This window comes from Adelges cooleyi, unplaced genomic scaffold, assembly GCF_023614345.1.
Source record: "Adelges cooleyi isolate 19-005CV unplaced genomic scaffold, UGA_ACOO_1.1 ACOO_flye_CR_arks_rails_tigmint_CR_PRNA_651, whole genome shotgun sequence".
NCBI lineage: Eukaryota > Metazoa > Arthropoda > Insecta > Hemiptera > Adelgidae > Adelges > Adelges cooleyi.
The window spans coordinates 5,966,533-5,990,920 of record NW_026096352.1 but is presented as its reverse complement, the minus strand read 5'-3'; the positions used below and the strand labels follow the sequence as shown (position 1 = coordinate 5,990,920).

The 24,388-nt window shown below is 29.9% G+C and overlaps 2 protein-coding genes across 2 annotated transcripts in view; one reads left to right on the top strand and one right to left on the bottom strand.

The window, feature by feature from the left end:
* LOC126844347 (scavenger receptor class B member 1-like) overlaps positions 1-13,906 on the bottom strand; it is a 33,935-nt gene extending 20,029 nt beyond the window's left edge. Inside the window, exons 1-2 of the mRNA XM_050582487.1 lie at positions 13,652-13,906; positions 11,754-12,239 (exon numbers count right to left, since the gene is read on the bottom strand). Of these exons, the coding sequence (XP_050438444.1) occupies positions 11,754-11,994 (241 nt within the window). The 5' untranslated portion in view covers positions 11,995-12,239; positions 13,652-13,906. The remainder of the gene's footprint in view (positions 1-11,753; positions 12,240-13,651) is intronic.
* The window catches only part of LOC126844345 (uncharacterized), a 173,070-nt gene that overhangs the window by 71,086 nt on the left and 77,596 nt on the right, over positions 1-24,388 (top strand). The gene's annotated exons all lie outside the window — the stretch shown is intronic.

The following is a 24,388-nucleotide window of genomic DNA, read 5'->3' as shown; positions in this document are numbered from 1 at the left end:
TCGGCAATCGAAACGTTTAAAGCAGCCCGTAGAGTAAAGCATTAAAAAATTACATTAGTGAGTGCATTTGACAAATTCATTGTGAAAACATACTGACCGCAGCTAGACATTATTGCTTCTGATTGAGGTCACCGGCCACGTCAAATACATGCATGTTGTATCGAACAATCGGTAAATATAGTACATACATACTATTAAACACAGGTGTCAGGTATAATGTATGTATACAATTATTCAAGTAGCCTCTTGAAAGTATACAAACTTCTTTGATGTTCTTAAATGTTATTCTAATATTTGTACTTGTTATCAATCGTATGTCTGTCATGAATTACCAATGGTGTGAATTTTAAGTTTATATTATAGTTCTTTATTTTATTTGAGCTCGAAAGGGTACATACTTATGAGATGTACAAACAAAGAGACAACAACCAATAAACGAATAGCTATATTAGTAGGCAAATTAGTTATAAAATAAAATAACTAATGAAACAACGAGTTACGGAACTTTATAAGATATACTGTTAAACTAAAACTACCTTTAAATAACATTAAACGTTATTACTTGTACATTAACGTACAACGGTTGTAGTCTAAAATAATTTATATAAAGTAAATAGAAATCAAATAAGTTGAAAAAATATATTGTTTTTAAAGCGTCAGGGTGGGACGATAAAAAGTAGCAGAATACTAAAAGTTTAACCATGGCCAACTTCGCTTCGACCTTCCCAAGTAGTCTATTTTGTACACCACACAGAACAATAATTTGCATATACTACTTTGAATCGTATTACATTTGTATAGAAAATTGTATGACGCCCAAAACAGACCTTCCAGCGAGAATCCATTGCTTATTCACAACAATTGTGAGTTGAGACATAAATACATTAATTACATGCATTTTTGAAACCAAATTATTTACTAAAGTGCACGTTAAAAAAAAATTCAAGTTTTTGAGTTGTTTTATTATTTGTTTGCATAGGCAAGATACTGACGACCCTTGATATATTTTGTAATAATTTCCATTGGTGGTAGCCTTTTAAATACAGCCCTAGGTATGATGAAATGGTACACACGTTAAGTTACACAACGTGTCATGTGCTATTATTAGTCATTTACTTATTATTTAGTAGGTATAATATAATTTAACCCTTTAATCATAATATCTATTAATTAGTATTAAATGCATGTATTCCATAGTGTTTTATTGGTAGGACATATCGTAGTATTGTTGACAAGTCACAGTCGAATTTTGCCTTTATTAAGCTACGATGTTCGTGATTTGTTCAAACTATTATGTCTTTTAATCTTAATTGAATCTTTATAAGTAATTTTCAAAGTATATTATATCTAGTGTATATCTACTACCTATATCTCGAAAAAAAAAGAATAATATAAATAAAAAGTATATATTTAAAATATTATTAGTTAATTAAATATTAAAATTAAATTAATTGTTATAATATAATACAGGTAAAACTATCATTCTAATCGTTGGAAACAAAATTAGGTAGCCAATCGTAAATAAGTGAAAGCGGATTTTTAGGTTTTGAAAAGTTCAAAATAATATGATGCTAACAAGCATTAATAAAATCTTAAAACATTATCTTGATATTTCATGGAAATCAGTAAAATATGCTTAAGAAATACTCAAACCCGAAAATAATATCTAATTTTTTAATGTGCTTTAATTTTCGAAATACATTTTTTCTACTATTTCTACGATTAACATAACTTATTTTAATCCCCGTTGAACTGTGTAAAGCTAATAAATATGTGTAAAAACCTAAAAATCAGCTTTCTATAATAATGACTTATGTACAAAGAATATCTCATGAAAATCATATGTACAATTTTTAACAATGCGAGACATTCTGTATACAGTGTAATATAGGCTGTATGTATAAATCAGAATGCAGCCAAAATGAAAGACGCCAAAACCAAGTACACGACACTATTCGGGCCCCTATAAGCTCTAATAAGCTTATAGATTTAACAATATATGATTGACATTTATAACTTCTTTCATTAATAAATTATAATATAGTAAAAAATGTATATTTATAAAACAATCGCACATGTAAAATACTAATTTTAAAATTAAAAAAAACATAAGTAAAAACTTCAATAAAAAGAGTTTACGGTTTAAAACCATTTTTTAGCCTTGCAAAATTACACAGAATAATCTAACCACGAGAAGAAAATTAATCGACTAGAGTATTAAATTTTTATTTTCACGCCACATAACATCATAAACTATTTATGATTCGTATTAGATTCTTGTTTATCGACAATCGATAACAAATATTTAAAAAAATGTACTGTAAACACTTTCTTAGTTTGAAATAATGGTAAATACAATTTACAATTTAATAATGCATGAACCCTAAAATGTAACTAAAACTGGGAGGAGGCAAGTGAACTTTCCTGTATCATTGCAATTGCGTTAACGATTAATTCCTCAAAAAAAAAAATTATTTTCAATATTAAATTTCAAATTTGTTTACCTTTCCAAAAGTTAGTCGAAAAAAAACGTTATTTTCACCACCCTTCAAATTTAAAATCTAGAAGTCGTGCAATTTATTTATTTTCGAATACCTTCACAAAAAAAAATTTATAGTTGATCCGACTAAAATAGAGACACAATACATTTCTAGTTGGTATAACTAAATAAATAGTTGGGTCAACTAAATTTTTAGTTAAAGCAACTGTACGTTTAGTTAGGCCAACTATTTATGTAGAGTTATTCCAATTAGAAGTTTACTGTGTTGCTATATATTAACCATAATTTTAGTTGGACTAACTAAGTATTTTTTCCCGTGTTCTCTTGGAAACTACACTTTAGGGTACGTGTGTAGTGTGTATCTATGACATTTTTTTTTTTTTTTATCTCTTCAATCGTTTAATCTTTACCGGTTAGTTTATTGAAATTTAAGGGGAAAAGTATCGACGATATTAGGCTAACGTTGTCGAAACGTTTTTCAAGGCTGATAACATGTAGTGAAGCGTTTCGATTTGTATGCAACATATCGGCCGTCCAGCGATTTAATGGGACAATGAAGATCGGACTGACCGTCCGCACCGCTGGTAATCGGTCAAGGAAATCCATTCGTATGCCCGTCGTCACTACACGACATTATGCATGTATGTACCTATGACGCGTTCATTGTAAACATTGTCGACGGTGTTTGGCCGTTATAATAAACCGCGTCCATTGAAAGGTCGTAAAACGCATGTTTTTTTTCCTCCAATATTTTAATTTCGTCGGCGGACAATAATTATAAAGTCAATTTCGTTTGCCGCCAGCACTTGTATAGTGTTGCCCTCAAACAGCTAGCCGACTGAATTGGCGTGAACTTAGCTAATGTGAATCGTGCGCGCACCCGGGTCGCCTTAAGGTCATGACCAAAATGATAAATAGATCCTTTTGCGGCGGCGCTATATTTAACATCATGCCGTGTTCGAGGGAACCCTTGAGCCTTCACCTTTCGGGTGCGAGGAGCCATCGAAAAACGAACAGGAACTTTTACTATTTGCCAGCCGACGGTCATCGTTTTTAACGAGACGCAATCCTTGACGGACGTTATTGTTTTTTTTTTTAACTTGGGCGGGATCATTTTTTTAAGCTTAAGCATATTATGGTCGGCCTATGCGAGCGGATCGAAAATAACAACGCGAGATCCAGCGAGTTTGAACGTTATTGTTATCTATTCGATTATTGTATATATATATATATATTGTAAATGCGTACTTATACTTTTTAGACGCGCACACGTGCACGAGGCACAAGGTTGCTGTTTCAATAGGATTTTAAACGCACTGTCGCAACTTTAATCGTTTGGTCCAAGACCGGGTGCGCGCAAAACCGTGTTAAGGATGCACCGACGGGCACATGGCCGGCAGCCGAAGCACGCGATATACACACACAACTGGGCCAACGTCGATTTATGGTTATCATTTTTGCATTAGTATAGAATAAACGGAAAACCCGGAAACTCATCTCCTCGGTAGGTACACTATTTAAAAATAAAAATGACCAGACCGTCACGCGGTAAAGTTTAACAGCGACGAAAAGATACAAAGAAAAAAAGAAGTCTTGTTTGTTTGTCAATCGGACAATGGAACATTTTTTGCTTTTGACGTGTTGAAAGTCACGACCGACCAAGGTTTTTCCGCGTTGGTCTTTCGTTAAGTGCTTCGCCAATTCCGAGTACAAACAAAATGGTTAGCGATGACTGAAGTTGCATTCAGTCCCATTCAGAAATACGCGGCACAATAGATAAGTTCCAGACGTCATCCTTTAGATAGGAAATCCCACACTGTGTACAATAAACGCCATTTCCTTGTCTATGTACGATACCTTAATTCGGCAAATCCTATTTCAATCAAGACTACATTAATCAAATTCTTGCTTCCTTCTAAACAAACCGATTGTCAAAGGTATTCTATTTGGAAGCGGTAGTTTAACTGCATACAACTCAAGATTCTGCTAAATTAATCATTTCATGATTATTTATCTTTAGATTATTCCTGTACAATACGTTTTGGGAGATGATTATATTTTTTTAGATTGCGAATAACAATTAGAACACGAGTTAAAATATAGTTTTAAACATATGTAGTTAATAATAAATCACTAATAAAAAATTAAAATAATCAATAGTATTGTAATTCTTGATAAATTTAAATGGACGTTTATGAGCTTGCAATCTAATCAAAAAGGCAGTAAATTTGCTTCTAAGATTTTAATTAATATATACTAATGTAGCAAGTTATTTATGATCTTATATGCGCTGGCAAATATACTAAATACCAATACTAATGTGCTCTAATTGTTTCCATGATATACAATAACATAAGAAAATATGATAATAAAGGGATCTGCTAGCGCCTATTTATTAAGGACCGAAAATATAGGCAGTATTGAGAAAAAGTGGTTTTAATAAAATTAGATTAAGAAAATTTATTTATAAGTTAATTCGCATTAGGGTATTATTTTTATCGTATGTAACTATTCTTTAAATTCTAGCCATTTTGGCGGTAAAAAATGCTTTCAGTTCTATAAAAAATTGAAAGCTGTTTGCCATCTCGTCTAGAACTTAATCGAGGTGTTTTTTGAAATGTGAATTTCCACTTTAGATATTCAAAAGTTACAGCTATTTATAGTATAGACATTTACCAAAATCAATATTTCTAAGAAGACCATTATTACCATGTTTATCGTCATGTGTGACGTGTGTAATAATCATAGCACATAATAAGTATAGGAATTGTTTTGTTTTACACAAGTTTGACAAGAAATCCAAATTACGACGTAGGGTTTTCTCGAAGTATTCACCAAGTTCGCACGATGACATTCGGACTTGACCGTGATAATGATAATTATTGTAAAAACGCAATATTTAATCCCTATTGTACTGGTTTCTCGAGTACCTAACCGAGTCTACTGACGGCACAATACCACTGCCAATGCCCATTAGCTTTGGAGTGTAGTCTACCGTAGTGCTTAAGCTTGTGCGTCATATAATCAACAACTTATCTGCTCGGGAGTGTATATTATCATGAGTCCAGGAACAATGGATGCACTTTACGTTTGACGAGTGTCTTTTGGCGATTTGTTAATGGAATTTGTCGGATCTGCGAGACGGTCAATATTGATTGTTTAGTGTTTACACTTCCTTGCCTGCAAACGGCCACGGCTCCGGTACGTTTTAATTTGTCTATATTATCACTGAGCTGCCCAAGGTTGGATCAGCTGGTCGGTCGGGCAACGGGCATTAAGGATTCTACGTGCACACGCCTCACCTGAGAACCAAATTGAATATTGGACATACGAATCCGTGAACTTAGTCATCGACATATGTGAACGGCTGTGGCGGTATGGAATCCATTGTAATTCCGACCGGACCGTCTAAGAGGTACACACGTGACAAGATAAATAAAATTTACTGGTACTGCCACTTAAATGAAAATAACGATCATAATTGTGCACGGATGGAAAAATAAAAGACTCCCGCTACGGTTAGGCCGCCGCAGTGTAAATACTCGTGTACATAATATTATTATACTGAAATTTAAAAAAAATCCAATGTCTCCGAGGACGTCATATCCGGGATTCTCACGTATTTTGTTGGCGTGCGGCTATATAGTGATAGATGGTACGACAAAAGATAGATAAATATTATACAGAAAATATCTACAGCCGTTAAATTAATAAATTCTAAATTCATGTACACTCGAGTGACGCTGGGCATTTTAAATGCCCAGTTCGTTTCTACACATAAAATTATAGAAAATCAATCTCAAAGTAGTCATAAGCCCAGTCATAGTTTTCTATGTACAAAATATAAAAATTACTTGGGGAAACTGAAAATTGCATCTCCTCAGACGACTGAGTCCATATAACTAAAAGGGTTATAATTAAAGGTTAAAAAGGTTATTCACAATTTAACTTGATTTCGATGCATTTCGATACATAATTTACACTGTAAATTTTACAGTGTGTTAATAATTGTTTCGTGACAATAAGTAAATTAAAAAATAAAACGTAGGTACATGCGTGTATGGTATAAATAACACTAAGGTGGTAAAGTTCACCGGCAATGACTTTTGGAACACAAACTTTTCGATAACTCAGAATCTAGGATATCTAAGAAGTATCACGAAAGGTATGCGAGTGATTAGTTTCCAAGGTTAATCTTCTTACTCTTAATAGTTGAAGGTATAATTGACCATACACAACAAGAAACATAATAACAATAAAAAGTATGTTTGGACGTCACGCTAAATAATACTTTGCTTAAAAAAAGACATCCCAAAAATATAAAGCCTTATAATTTTATAGAAAATCAAATTTAGATTAATTGTATCGTTTGACCCGAAATTAATTGCTGAAATAAATCATCTTGATGACAACGCAATTCGATATTTGACGGTAGTGGTATTTTTTAATCGATAAGCAATGACTAGGTTATTTTTTTTAGTAGTATAAAATGTAACGTATGTTTACCAGGTACACACGTCAATTGTTATAAGAGTCATTAGTCTAATTAAAAAATATAATACTACCGTTAGCGTTCTCAAAACAAAACTATCGAATGATTAGAAATAAAATCGTATTATTACTATATTATTTCCTTAATGATTAGACCAGAATGTCTGGTACTCATATGTCTTACTTGAATGGTGTTCGATGTGGTTTAGCCGGTAAACTCTTTCATTAGACATTTTAACGAGTTTGCAAAAATTAACCTTACCAAAACGAAATCTTAAACGTCTTGCGTTTGCAATAGTTATACCATGTTTATTTATAAAAAGAAAAAAATATATCTTTGGTTTTGAGAAAATTGCTATCACATCGGAGACGGGCTAAATTTGTTTGTCATTTAATCGTCTCCGATCGATCAATTGACAAATAATTCATTGAAGTTTAAACGACGTTATGGCATATAGTACAATTGCAAAAACTAGGTAACCGATAATTTATTCGGCTAACAATGTAAAGACAAGACATATTGTATCCGTACTTCAGAGCAAAAGTGTATGAAGTCAACGATTTTCCGGTTTCTCCGTTCGCCTAGATTTAAATTTCGCGCTCTGTGCATAATTTATAGTTGTATAATAATTTATACTTTTGTACTGATGTACGGATATAGGAAACATTGTGTGATTGTTTTTTGTATTTTATATAAATAATACTCTGCGCGTCTCAATAGCACAAAACATTGTACTGTAAACACACAAGATCGTGATGTCATATTTTTATATGCCACGCTACCTATATTATGTTGTTTGGTATTCATTACATAAAATTGTGAACGATAATGACCTTGATATTGGAGTGAAATGGTAACATTGCCAAAGCCCATATAATCCGCATGTGTGTATTGGATTACATAAAATTATTTTTGCGCAATAAACTACCTACCTACTTAGATTTTGCCGCAGGATTATTGTGCGGTTCTGACCGGTTATTATCCGTTCACCGTTAACAGTACACCGATAAATCGTAATAAATTTGGATGCACTCGAAATGTAGTTATTAACTGTACGTATAATGATAGGTTTTCAATTTTCAACGCTCTATAATCTATAATATTATTAGGGTTGAATCAGAACAGTATAACGATGTTACATTTGCATTTCGTAAATGCCTGCGCAATGCATGCATGATCCAGTAATTTTCTAATTTTTATTATTAAAACGTTCGTGTATAGTATCGAATAAAATAGAACAAATTATCGGTTTATAATTATTTGTTTCGCATGATTAGTTGACTTAGAATATCGTACAAAACCATTGAATTGTTTTAGTTCATTTTATTTAACCTAAAATCTAATTTGTTTTATCTGTACATAGCTGCTAATAAATTGGGTTGAAAACTGTTGAACGGTGATCATAATTTATTATCTTCAGATTTAAATAAAGGACTATAGCGTCTTATGGAAAACTTCATAGTTCTTTGACGGTATTTTTGCAATTATTCTATAAAATTAAACACCCACATAATATAAATGCATTTAATATTTTATTGATATAATAAAAACTAAAAGGTTTATGGCCCCAAGCTGACATAATAACACTAGTAAAACGTTTTAGCATAAAAATATGATTACTACTTACTGTGATTTTTTTTTAAAGCTTTTTAAAAATACATTTCTCAAAACACATAAAAAAATCATTCATCTTCAATGGTTTATACTACTTAACCGCATAGGTAATGAGTATCTATAATTTTTCCATTACGTGTACTCAATAGGTAGGCAAATATAATTAAAAACATGTTTATGTCATGTTTATTATCTTAAAGATAGCAAACATATCGATAAGATTAACTTACACGACCAACTAGTGTGTTATATACACGTTCTAAATACATATTTACTTTTAATCAACGCAGCAAACAAGTCGAAAATTTTAATTTCGTTTGACCAGTGGGATGCAAGGTTAATTTATTTTAAATGTCTATTATATATGTGCAATACTATGACAGATCAAATAAGAAGGTTATCCACTACTTTTTAGTGTAGATATTGATAAAAAAAAAACAAATGCACATAGATGGTATTTTACTTGAAAAATACATAAAATTCAAAATAACATTCACGGTTTGTAAGAATTGCTTTTCTCAATGATACTATTACTTAATACCAACAGTTCGCCCTATTCGCCAGTGACCTTTCTCTTTAATAATAATCATGTTTCTGAAAATAAATGTGCATTAAGTGCGTTCGACGGGTTATCAAAACTTGATAGTATAGTTGTATTAGTTGTAATCACGAACTTATTATATATATACATAATTAAAACAAAATAAAGGTATATTATTATGTTCACTTCGCATAATATTAAGTATCGGAAATAGAACAATTGAAAATTACAACGCCTGTCGTAATACTCTATGTAATTCAAACTATTTAATTTTGACTTTATATCATGGCCATTCGATTTACTTCTCTGGTTGACTAAATTCCTATACTTTTGCCTATTATTACATTTACTACTTCTACTGTTCATACTGTTCCGTACTGTTGTACTTCTTCATTAAGTTTCACTTTTCACAGAAAACACATTACAACAAGACACGAAATACACAATGCTTTTAGATTTTTGTCGCTGAATTTGATTCTGGCCTCAGATTTTCTTTAGCATAGTTACATTTTCAATTACTTCCAAAGTTGTAAGAAAAAACCTATTTTGTGGTATTTTAGCGTACTTTGTACTGTTGAATAGTTTTCTTAAATTGGAGTTTTTTTATTCTATTTAAGTTCCTTGTTGAATTAATTACAGAAAAAGATAAAATTCTGATTTGTGTTTTGTAAGTTACTCACAACTTTGAAGTAGATTTAAAATATTCTACGGGCAGGTACGGATTCGGCTATTAAAAGCCTATGAAATGTGCACATTTCTGATTTTGTTCCAAATATAAAAAGAGATTTTGTCTAACAAAATGTGTTATATGATCGATGAAGATTTAAGTACAAGGTATTTATTTATGTAATAATAATATTAAAATACGAAAACAACAATAAAAAGTACATAACAATATGTATAATATATTATTTTGATTTACTCTATATCTGGTTCATTTGTTCTTTAGCACTTCAATTTATTGAAATGGCTTCAAAAGTTGTCAGAAAACTTACAAAACAAAACTAAGCATTTTCTAATTTTACAACTTTTGAGTTGATTAAAAAAAATAACTACACGCTCAAAGTCCTATAGAAAATTTGAGGCCAAATACGGATTCAAAAAAAAAAAAAAATTAGATACCAAAAAACAACTTTTGCTGTGCAGTGTAACTAACCATTCGTTTATTTTTTAATTACCATTTGGTTTTTTCATTTGATTACTTGACTTGCGTGAGCGCTCCCTAAACAATGTTCTGCAGGTGTCAAAGGAACTTTATAAGGTTATTTTTAAAATAATGTCACCAAAGTAGCGATTTTACTCTGTGGTGTTCTTGTTTATAGAACTGCGGTTTTGAACAAATATATAACTATATAACCTTGGAGAAAAGTGAAATTGTACACACAACATGATAGGTATACTCAATATATTATAAGTGTGTGTGCTTATAATAATATTTGACCACAATGTAGTTAGTCAGTGAAACTCCCGAAGAAATGCTTAGTCACTTTAAAATTGAGATCAATTGTCAGATCAACGCGAGTTTCCTAAGACTTCTACGGTCAACCACGCGGCTGACGGATTACAACATAATGTGAATGAAGTATACAAAAACAATAAGAATTTTTTAAAAATCACAGAAGTAGGTAAGCTGAAAATGTCTATAAGAATGATATAATACAAAATTTGCAATAGAAACTGGGTAAATAATATAGTAGTATTGTTTTGTTTTTTACTATTATGTGCCGCCAAACGGGCAATTTACACGTAATGCCCCAAGTTGGCCCGTTTGGCGGTACTAGACTATTTATTTTTGGTTCTTTTATTTAACGAAAATTTAACGAAAAATATCCATCTTGGACCATTCTACTTTATTTTTATTTACTTTAATAATATAGTGTTATCTCGCCGTATCGAAAATAGGTCACAAGATACGCCATTGGTTCCTAAAAATATTTGTGAAATTTGACTGAAACTTAATGAATTAAATTAACAAATAATAGATGACTTTATCAAAGAAAGTTTGTAATAGATTACATTAAGGATTTTGCATTGGACTTCCGAAATCTACTAAAAATCTTATTTTTTCTTTGTACATCCAACCATAATATGGTAATTGCATTTCCTTTTTATCATCGCATCATTTGGTGAATTTACATATATTTCTTTATTGCACATTAATTAATTATTGTAAATAACTAATTAATTTGTTTTAACACTTAACACTCAATGGTTATTAAACCTGCGTTTTATGTCACTTTGGTAACCCATTATTTCTAATGAGTTTTCATTTTGTTATACATAATACACGGTGTTAGTGGCGTCAATGAGTCTAAATATTAAACAGCTGTCTATCCTCAAACTTGTTTAATACCTTTTTTTAACTACATTAGTTAAAAAGGTATTGAATAAAATGGTACAACATCTTATAATCTTTTTTAATCTTGCACAACTTATAACTAATTAGCTTTCGAAATCAATTACTTAATTCGATTATACTTAAGCAATTGGTGGCGGAGGGCGGGGAGGGCGTTCGATTTCCAGTCCGAACAAGTTCTATTCGGGTACCGATTTTGTACATGGAGTTATTTAAAACAGATTTTTAGCTGTAGGAAACTGACGCTCACCTATGGTGCAGAACGGTCTTCTCATCTGTTGCTGGGAAGCGTTCGACGAACCGTCTCTGGACGTGGTGGACGACGTCTCCGTGCTCGAAGCGCCTCCTGTGCTGTGCCCTTCCAGACAAGGCCATTTCACGTCCACATCTTTGGCGTCGTCCAACCCGTTTTCGTTGACCAAAGTGGCCGAGGTCAGGCTCAGAGAGGCTATATTGGCCTTGTAGTACTTTCGCGGTTTTTGGTTTTGCATGTCCGGGTGGTCCGTCCGCCGCCTGATGATCTACACACAGCCGTGTTAATATCCCTTTTCGAAAACCGTGCGGGTGCCGTCGAACGCCACGGCAGAGATAACTGATTGACGTCCGTTGAACTCCTCGATCGGTACGGTGACAATATGATAAAATCTACTTTTATCGGCGTACAGGCTCACACGGGTCTACTATATATGTATATATCAGCGGCTATATCTCCGTACCATTGCGTCACACGGTAACTCTGCGAAAACGAATAAAACGCATTTTCATTAAGTATAAGTCGAATGACAATATTTTTTTTTTTTTTTTATGACTGGATAATTATTGTTGTGCGCGTGGACGACAACGTCGGCCGCCACAACGGTTCACCGTAATGTCCATTTTATATTACAAGGCGAACCGCAAGGAACATAATAATAATATTACTTTCGTTCATTACACGCCGCGTACCTATGTTATACCTTCGCAAATAGTAGCGTCAGTTTTATATAATAATATTATAAAATACAAAACGAAAATGCAATACTGTTCGTTTAAATCAACACGAGACGTGAACTTGCGGAGACAAATATTTTAAAAGAAACAATTAATCACCCCGCGGGTTAAGTCGTACGCAACAGATCGGCCACATACCTAAGTAATATTGACAATAGTTTAAAAACAAAACAAAAACGGTTTATTGATTTTATATGGTATGTGTTTGGTAAGAAGCAATCAGACACGGCGTGTCCCAAAACTTCTCAGTCGGTCGGTGACTTTAACGCTATGCGCCGTATGTCGTCTTGGACAGTTTATTTTGGGCGGTTCTTGGGATAATAAATAATAACTTAAAGAAAAATCCGCGCAAAAATTACAGGTAAATTTATTACGGTTACTACACGCGTTTGTATCGTTTTAAAATGAAGTAACAAAATCAAACGTATCCGAGGTCCAACGCGCCGTGTTTCATAATATTATTTTAGATCACAGTTAGTTTACTATTAGATAAATCGAATGTTTTAGACTTTTAGTTTTAACACGAAAAATGACTTAAACAATCATCATTTGAAACATCAAATTTAATAGTGTACGCGGTTCCTTAATGTCAAACAACTCTGTAAAGTATTCTCCAAAACACGTTCGTTTTTAACTGTTCGACACATTCACCGGAATCGCTAAAAAACATAATATTACACGTCTGATTTTTAAGAACCGGTTCATACTGAAATTAAATATTATTAATCTTAAACGACAAATATCTCTATAAAATAATAATAATAAAAAACAAATCATAACCCAATTATAGTATTTAACCTACATTATATTACTTACAAATTTTATTTTTCACGAGTTAAACAGATTATGGTTACCCCATTTAATAAAATAAAATATTATCAATTAAAATGTTTAAGTAAAACACTAAACTCGTATCGACGAAAATGTTATTGATAGTAAGGCGATCGTTTAAAATGTATCGAAAACAATAATTTGTACCAAAAATAAAATATTAAACAATTCTGTTCTTATTTAAATCTAGATGTGCAACAGGCAGGCAAATGCGTGGTCAGTTATTGTATTATTATTAGTTTGCATTCGACGTGTACGCTCAGGTCATATAAAATAACAATCAGTAAGTATCTTAAAGATAAAAGTAAAGTAAAAATTGGAACTCACTGTTTGAAAGGTTTAAATACTCCTTTGCGAAAACCGCCGAATCAGTGTATATCTATTGTCAGTTAAGCAAAACAAAAATCAAAGTGACAATATTTTTATAAAAACATAACAACTCTGCAGAAAAACGTCGATCCGGGTCTGTCGTGGTTTTTGCGTACAAGCTAATACAACACAACACTGCAAACGGTAACAAAATTATTTTGTCAGGACGGCAGGACAGATAGTGCCAACGGGCACCGAACAATGACTGTCTGGTGTCGGTGGTCCGTTTGCCGGACTCTCGGATCCTCTCAATTACTCACGGCCACCGAGGAGCTCCCTTTCCCTTGGCGTAGTCAAATTGCATACGCTGGTCCCCGTGTAAACTACAACTACACCGCACTCTTATAATACGTTATATTATACCATTATTTGTTATTACTACTTTTATATTATGCTGTGCACACAACATTAGACAGTAATAAAATAATATGTAATATTTAATTAGTGTGAAGTGTTTATTTTTCAACGTGACGACTACATACTAGGTAGTAATAGTAACCATATTATAGAAGGCACCGAAATAATAAGTTTTCAAGCTTTTCTGGTTTAGAATTAAAAACGAAAAAATATTGAAAACATAATATTTAAAAGTTATAGCATCAACTATGAAGTTTGGTGCTTAGTAATTTGAAAACAAAGAAAACATTGTAAAAAATAATGTTATCTGATAAAGTAAATTTATACCATCAAAGTTCTAAATTTTAGTAGTTAGTCTATCAAAGTGTAAAGCTAAACATGGTTAGCAAGTTCATGTTTACTGTTTTCTTTCCATAAGATTAAATAAAATAAAATACAATTTTTCTGAATATTTTAAAAAGCTTCTTCAGAGTGCTATTATTGAAAACGAATAAAACAGCGCCTCAAGAACAACAATTAAAATATAAATATCCAGTAACCCTTTATACTTTTACAATATTTATATCATTCATAAAACCTACAAATCTTGAGAAAATTAAATTTAATATGTATATTTTTGATATTATAGTTTACTTAATTAATTCTCGATAAATATTGTAAATGTTGAAATTTAAACAGAATTAAACAAGCTTGCTCAAAAAAGATAAAAATCATTACAATTTTAATTATTTGTAAAAAAAAAAAGTAAGACAAAAATTGATGAAATCTTTACTTTATTAATAACAATAAATAACTGATGACGAGATTGTTTAAGAAGAAAACCAACGTTGTTTGTTCCAAGTACTGTTATCTAATTATTATAAAACATAGCTTTACATTTAACATTAAATCTTATTTATAACATTATTAATATGTTCTCAATTTCTCATTAAAAAAAACCTGTGTAATTGTTTGTTTTTGATCGCGGTGGTTAACTTTTTTCTGAACCACTTTAACATAATACAATTCAACTAAATGGTTTATACATAAATTAACAATAAACTAATTATTCTCATTGCCATGAAATTTAGTGGGTAGTTGTCTATCTTATATATTATATTGTAACAATAATAATAATAGGCAATAGCTTAATGACGCATTCATTAAAACGTGAATAGTATTAATTGTTATTAGTTATCTAGCAATAATATTGCAGCTAATACTTGACGAGTTCAGTATAATATAGGCATGCATCTAATATGAGCGCATATCTGATTGTATGTGATCCCACATCTAATGTAATATAAAAGAATAAGTCAAATACAGTTTATTTGAACTTTATGGAAGTTGGAAAAATCAGTTTTATTTGAACTAGAATTCTAGTACTACAGTTGTGATCCGTCTAACGGTTTATTTTACACTTAAACCATGATGTTAGTAAATTCGTCTGCACATGACCGGTTATTCGAAGGCTACTCACATAGTATAATCATTAGTTCCAATCTCATTTCGTAACTTCTAGTGTTTTATTTCTGTGTATACTATTTGTATAAATATCTCATAACAGCCAAGTACACAACAGAAAATTGGTTTTAACCGCTATTATTAACTGATTATTTTTACTTAACTAAATTTTATTTCACATAAACATTTTTTTTTTTTTGTAACCTACAAAATCGGCGAGGAGTGTCGTTGGAGAAGGATTTTTAAAAGTGTGAGGCTTTAATGAATGACTCAACTGAGGATTAGCTAATTCCCTCCCCCCACCCCCTCGGTGATTTCGAAGAGAGGGTGAATATTAGAGAAATGAAATACTTTAATATAGTCTTCAAGACTTGCTATAATGCATTAGGCTCTCTTCCATGGTCATACGCTTTAGTTAGTTCATGACTCATGCTTACTACTATTTTTTCAATATAACTTATTAACAGTATTAACCTTGTTGTCGCTATAATAAACATTATTTATTATTAACTGCTAAGGATTTATTTTTTATTGCTTAAAGTATATTTTGATAAAAAAAAAAATCGCCATCGTATGTATTTTATATACACGTCTTAACAACCTAAACATTAGGCAGGCTTGTGATTTACATAATAAGCTCAATAACATATCGGTAAACGATTTGATTTATTAAATTATCTCGTATTAACCACCCGGAGACATTTTAAATTAATGATTGTCAGTGTTCTTTGTTAGTTAATTTCAAGATAATAATATTATATGCAATAAACATACACGATTACGATTTGTTAAGTATAAAATTGGCCATTCCATTAAGAACCAACACACAAAAAATAACTAATAAACTCCTAAAATTGGTTAACTTACACTGTTAAAATGTCGAGGCGGGCCAATTTTTAAACATAAATAAATAATACATTTATGTTAGGTAATTAAAATATAGAACAATAATTTTTCTTTGGATAGGTTTCTTTTTAAAAATAGGTATCTAAATATTTTTTCGAAATGTGAGTAATACATCCGAAATGGTCCAAATATAATTATAAACGTATGTAGCAATGTTACTTCCAAAGATGATTTTTATTTTTTAGTCAAGTGTACTGAAACTAAGTCAACTTTTTCAAGGGTTTGAATCACCTGAAATGGTTTGAAATAATATTTTTGTTATAAATGAATGTTTAACAACATTTTAATTTGTATAAAACTAATTTTTTCTAAATTACATATATTTGAGTTAATAACATATCAAAATTTAAATTATTCTTTTACTTTTTAAGAGAAAAATGATTTGTAGTATGTTTACATATTATTTAATTACAGGTTATTTTTTTTAATTTTACACACATTTTTATTTTAATTTATGATATTTTTTATTTCTTATATACGTTATTATAAATGCATATCTCACGCATTAATTAACAAGCTAAAATAGTTGATAATAAAAATTAAAGTAAAGTAAATTGTATTGAACATTATTTTTGTGTTTATGAGTTGAGATAGCAACCATGAAAATTGAATGTGATCTTTGAGGACTCTATGGCGTTTTTTTATCCTTGATGAATTAATAAATAGGCTTTTTAAGGACCACCCTAATAGTTATATACATAAAAAAAAACCATTAACATTTTGTTTGTCATGATTTTCGTCGATTGCCATTACAATACATAGACATAGTAATCATCGAGTAATGAAATTACTCGATCAGTCATTTATTAGATTTAAGATACATATATTTTATTTCAAATTTCAACCACCACGAAGAAAATAAATTTATAAAAAACAGGTTCTTTCTTTGTAAATGTCATGTGGACAACTTGAATACAAATATAATTATTAGAAGGATTTAAACTGAAGTTAGTGTATGGAAAAAATCATACTTGACTACTAAAGCTATACGTAGTCAAGTATGATTTAAAAAAAAAAAATTTTAATTTCAATTTTAACCTGTGCCCCAAAATAGTTCAAGTTTAAATGGGATTTAACATAGGATTTCGACACTTGTGCACAAATCAATGCATAACGTTTTTCCCATTCCTTAGTTTGAGCTGAAATTTTGACAGTTTTATAGCTTGAAGTCTTCCGAACACGAACACCATACCCAAAAGTTCACACCTTTCAAAATTGATGCCAGAAAAGGAAAATTTAACAAAAAATTGGCGTTTTTAGGTACTTTTTTAGGTAATTTTCAAACCTAGAGAATGTCCCAATCACCGGGTAATCCCCAGAAAATATGGTGGGGACGGCAGATGACGTTATGTGATGAAAAATATTCGTTTTCTAGGATTGAATTTAAACTTATTACAACACTGTTAACTTTATTTTGAATATCGTGTTATTGACCTAGTTGAGTTTATTAATTTTTATACTATATTACCAAACATTATGATACACTGAACTCAAATACTATGTTTGTGAGCAAAGCGACATCCCTCAGGTACATTAAGTACAATGTTATCGGAAAAAGGTACCAAAAAACGCCTATATTTTGTTAAATATTCCTTTTCTGGTATCAATTTTGACAGGTATGAACTTTTGGGTATGGTGTTCGTGTTTGGAAAATTTCAAGCTATAAAACCGTCAACATTTCAGCTCAAACTAAGGAATAGAAAAAAAGTTATGCATTGGTTTGTGCACAAGTGTCAAAATCCTATGTTAAATCCCATTTAAACTCCAACCCTTTTGGGGCACGGGTTAAAATTAAAATTAAAAATTTTTTTTTTTTAATCTTATTTTTATTGTATTTAGAAACTTTTTAGAGGGTGTCGAGGTTAAAATTCGAAAATCGACTTTTTAAGGATTACCCAATAACTTTTTAATCTTTTTAAGTTTACTTAAATTTGGGTCTAACATCAGCGTTTGTTGCTTATCTTTCCATTTTAAATAAGATACAGCTTTTAAACAAACAATCATATTGTTATTGTCCAGTATAAAACTTTTCTACCAAAAAAAATCATAAAAAATATAAAACGTAAACAAAAAACTTGAAGTATTTAAATTTTTAGTTTATATAGGACAGTTATAATTAATTCCTCAAACGGTGACAGGTATTAGATACCAATATAAATAATATAATGTATCATTTTTTTAGTAAACTTGTTTCCCTTGAGTTTAGCATTATTATTATTATAATTACAGCTTATTAGACACTAAAATTCTTCAGAATACAAGTTTATGTGAGGTTCGAGATGGTACATTTAAGAGTGTACATAAAATTTTAATATGCTTATGTTTATTGCTAGTGTTAAAAACTCGTTATGATTAATTAACTTTTGATTATTTATAATAATTATGACAATGATTTTATTACAATATATTATTTATATTTTATAATTACACTCAATAACTAATTTATTAGATGGTTGATATTTATATAATATATTCAAGAAACATAAAAATTATAATTTAACGACCAATAACTGTACACAAAAACAAGACTACACTTGACATATGAAATGGAGTTTTCACTGTTGTAGATTCAAATACTCAAGGAATTCTCGACAAGAAAGTTGTGCAATAAAACTATAAATATAAATAATTAAAAGTGACTAAACAAATTCATGTATTAAATTGTTGAAGTACTTCATCAATTGTCGAGTTATTTTCTCTGTATCATATAACATAATATATAATTTATAATATGGGTATAGTTATTGAAAATCCCTTATAATGCTAATGACCGTAATTAGTATTCAAACTACAAACATAATAATAAAAGCTGAGATTATGTTTAAATAATTAATAAATAATTTATTTAAGACCATTTCAGTAAGGGTACGGACAATTTTAGCATGGAACATGCTTTAGCCTTGGCCTCCCAGCTCGAAAACTACAAAAAAACCGACACGAAATAGCCCATTTAATAATGACGGAGTGGCCACGGACTTAAGTGGACGTTGCAAACGTTTTGGCCAGAACATAATATAATTAAGACTATACTACCGTCATAAATCGCAAGGAGATTATAGATCAGAAATAATCACTATTCAGGAGCCAGCAGGCTAAAGCATGTTCCATGTTTTATAATTTTAGCCGTTAGATTTTAAGTAGACTGTAACTTTTTTAAGAGTAAATCAAGTCAATTATATTAAAAATACAATAGATAAATAACATATAAATAGATAACACAATTATATAATAACAAATTAGATTAAATAACGCCCGACAGTCAAATTATTTTCTGCTCGTAAACAATTATAAATCGTTCGAGTTAATAAGATAAAGTACTTATTTTAAACATTAATAATAAAACGATTTTAAACATTTATAGGCGTAGCAAGATGAAATGATTTTGCGGGGAGAATGTAATGAAAAATAATATTACCAAACGACTCGTTGAGCTTTCGCATCACTGACCCGTCAGACAAATATTAAATTATAAATAACTATTATCTAAGGCCCTATTATTATATTTAACCGTTTTAATTTTCAACAGCTATAAAAGCATGATACTTAATTATTTTATAGTAGTATAATTTGTCACATCAATCATCACAAATGATTCTCTGTTAATGAATCCAATAATTGATTGATTGATTTAGTAAAGTAATTTTTAATTTGTAGCTATATTTTATAAAAAAAAACGCAAGATGTAGATTAAAATATTATGTTAGTTAACAATTGCATACATATTTTCTTTATAAAATTAGTTCGGTTTGTCTCAATAATCCATTACCTATTAGTATTATTGGTATTATAGGCGTTCGTTATGGTGTAGAAATCAACACTAATAGTGTAATTCATTAACTGACTAGAGCCAGAGAAGTGTAAGTAATTCCTAATTATTATTCTAAAATGTACACAATTTATAATTATTTAATAATTGACATTTGAATGGATACTTAAGTAAATTCTGGATTATATTTAACTTAATCCCCACCCTCCAACCTACGCATATGAGTCAATTATATAGATTAAAACAATGTATGGATTTGTTGATTTATGTAACTTTGATAATTAATATTTGATAATACAGTTATTCTTTTGTTTTAAAAAATGGAATATCAATGTTACAGCTATTGTATATATATTATACTATTTTCACAAAAGTGTTAATATCATTGTTAGTAAACTGTACAGTGAATAATCAGTTTACAGAATTCAGAAAATATAATCATCACATTATTGTCAATGCCATATTTACAAAAAAGTTGTTTTCATTATTTAAATTTATTTTAGTTTGGATATTTTTGGAATCAGTTATATTTTCGTTTTAACATTTTGGATTTAGACATTTTTCAGCTATTTATATGTTCTTCATCTCGGATACGGTAATATTCATGTATAAAATATTTATTTGTAGTTTATAGACACAATATTTGAATATGATATTGTGCTATTCGTTGTGTAAACTTTGAATTTATTAAAAAACACTGAAGAATGATTTAAATTTAAATATAAATGAAATTATTTTGAAAAAAAATATACATCATTTATCTTTTGGAGTTAACATTAGGTAAGACACCACATCGTTTACAAAATATGTTTTTTATCCGCAAATATGATTGATATAAAACGAATAGAAGAACAACAATATTATCATCAATATGAAAATGTAAAAATCGTGCCGTATAAATTGACGAATGCAATAATATTCTCACAAGATCAAGGCTGTCGATGATGATAACTTATTATGTCGTAAAAATTGGGTAATTCTTGGTGTCCGAAATAATTATTCGTGCATTTTTTTTTCATGCTACGTTGTTAAGCTCATCAGATAAACCATAAACGAATAAAATAATGCGCATGACTCCGAGAGTGAACGTGAACGAAAATCGTGATTTCATTATAAAGCTAATAGACAGGCATGTGTGAAGCGCATGGCCATAGGACCTAGGTTTGACGGTGTAAATTAAATACAACTGGAAAAATATTATTACGCACTCTTGGAAACACGCACCGCTGGATACAGCTAAGTACAGAATTTCCTACAGCTGTTATGTATTGGGCACAAGTAACGCATTACAGTATTCAGTAGGTATTAATTACTATTTAAGCATGTTGTTTAGCACAAATAAGCCTGGTGAATTTTTAGTTTGTCGATGAAGCTTGAATTTAGTGAATATATTATTATATGATTTTGAAACATAAACACTAACCTAATCACACCGCAGCGCACAACAATAATTGTTCCATCATTAATTATTAATGATGGAAATCCCAACAACCGGATTTAAAAAAAAAAACGCTATTCAACAGTCATATGAATTTTAAATGTTATTACGATATAAAACCTGTGTACCTAAGTAAAATGTTTTGAAAAACGCTTAACTTGACTATAAATTGCTTTGGTGTTGAGCTTTATTTTTACATTTTCATCAAAAATATTTTACTTAGTAGCTTTACATGGTAAAAATATTTAATACTTATTCGATTTTTAAGTAGCTTTTTTTTTTTTTGTGAATCACCGGGTTTTCGGATTCCCATCTCTAATGACAATAGACAGTTTTGAATTTGAAATGATCACTCTTGAATACGTCACCGCGGTATTTTAGGGGTCACGTTGGTGTTTGAGAATTTTATGTGAACGTTAGTAATTATTATTTATCACAATCTGCGATGACATAGTTTTTAATGAAATTTGTAATCGATAAGTAGAGGCCAACTAATATAGTCGGTAAGGTCGATTCTAAAAAGGGAGATTTGTGATAGAATATGAAAATCAATTTAACCTCTACCTACGTAACCATAATACCTTATACCAGATACGGTTATTTTAAAATAAGTTTTGTCCTTGAAAAGTTGATATTCAATATACAGCAGTCTTAAACGAACTCCAAAACACGATAAAATGTTAGTATTAATCAATAAACATTATTTACTTTTATAATAATACTATTATTTTATATTTTATTAAAAGTACCTAGATTTAAATGCAAAAGTAGACTATGAACTTAAAGCACAAAATTTCTTATACGTTTAAACTACCGATATAATATTATATTATGTAACGCCTGTATTTTGATATTTTTTCGACTTCTATATTAAATCATTTAACGGTGTAAATTATTTATAGGTACCTATAATATGAATTCTACTCGATATATTTGTGATCCGAATCTGTTTCATTAGTGACGTATACCCTAGTGTTATACTCGTGTAATAAAAATCGTCCATTAAGCTACAATATTATCACAAAACACTCTTGACCCATAAATTTAGTAACCTAAATTATTTGTACCTAATAAAACAGTGAGACTACTCGGTATGCAAATCCACAAACGCCTATATGATTTCACGGATATCATAACATAGCAAGGCTGAAAACAGGATTTTGCCTCATGATTCACGTTGAGTTGGTTATTCCTGTTGCTATTCGGTTTACACGATAATACTGTTTGAGTTTCCTAGTACATTATTATTCATATTAGGCTATTGTGCAATGAGAATATGCTTAAATTAAGACATTTGAAAAAAGCAATATATTAACATGACTTTGGAAAGGGTAATTATCGTGCGTGTTTTGAGGAATTTCGACCGTTAGTAACTTGACATAATAATATTATTAAATTTGGCTCTGACCTATCCTAATTTAAGTAATTTTTAAACAATACCTTTGAACCGCAAGACTGTAAAAGCGATGAGTGTTTTTTTACAAATCAATCGGGTTATTTAATTAGGTCACACAATTTATATGAATAGATTATGATACGGGTGATGGCCAAAATTATTAAATTTACTATATTATGTTAAATTGACAAATGTTTTAAGTTGTCAATGAGTAAATTTGTTTTTAGTGATTGTATACTTATTTACAGCAATACTGTTGCCCCAAATATTGACAGTCAGATCCAAATCAACATTTTCTGAATATGTCTTACCTCCTCAGAAAAAACATATACTTCTAACTAGTTCTATGTCTATATCTATTGTATGTTTGTGTTATTTATTTTTTTACAATCACAATTTTTTAGAATACAAGCCTAAAAATGTCGAGACAAGTTAGGTCTGCAATGGTGAAAGAAAACATTCGTTAAAAATAGGAAATAGTAAAAATAGGTTTGTTAAAAAAGTTATTTAAACAATGTAATTAAGCGTAACAATATATGTATATATATTTATTATATAATTCCGTAATAAAGGATACACATATTATGTAATTATTAAAAAAACAAAAAATATATGGTGTATATCTAATTAAAACCAAACGGAGCCGTGTTTTCATATTTGTAAGTACTTAAAAATCATATCGCATACATACAAAACAAACATTAAAAAAATTGTGTAATTATTGCCCTTTACAAAATAAACATAAAAACATTGTGTAATTATTGCCCTTTTAAGCAAAAATATTTGTTATGGCACAACCAATACACACACAAAGATAAATGTAAGATATGTTAATGGTTGTGCAACTTAACTTTTGATTTATTTATGATTTTTATATTAACGTCTTAAAATAATACTACTAAAAGAAAATCACAGAAGAAGAATTAAATACATACTATGAATTTTGAATGCCCCATCCTATTAAGCACCTGTGTATAGTTTACAATCAAAATTATATCACAAAATAAAATTTGATTTTATGTTTGTAATAAGCTGTAAATAGTTTATCATAAATCTTAATGTAGAAGTTGAACTAAATTTATAATGTCTATACCTAAAACAAAACTAAAGGTAAACGAAGTACTAGTTTTATTTTTATTATGGATAATCTCAACAAAGCTAATTGAATAATAAAACATAATAAGAACTTAAACTGGTTAATATATATATACTAAAAATGATGTAACACGATATCTATAAAATAGCATATATAATTTTGTTGAGTACCAACTGTTACGTTGTATAACACTGTATATATTTATATTATATACAGGGTGATCAACTTATCGTGAACCACTCAATATTTCACTGAGTTTAATAAGAAATTACATTTTTTCTTTGTTATTGTGC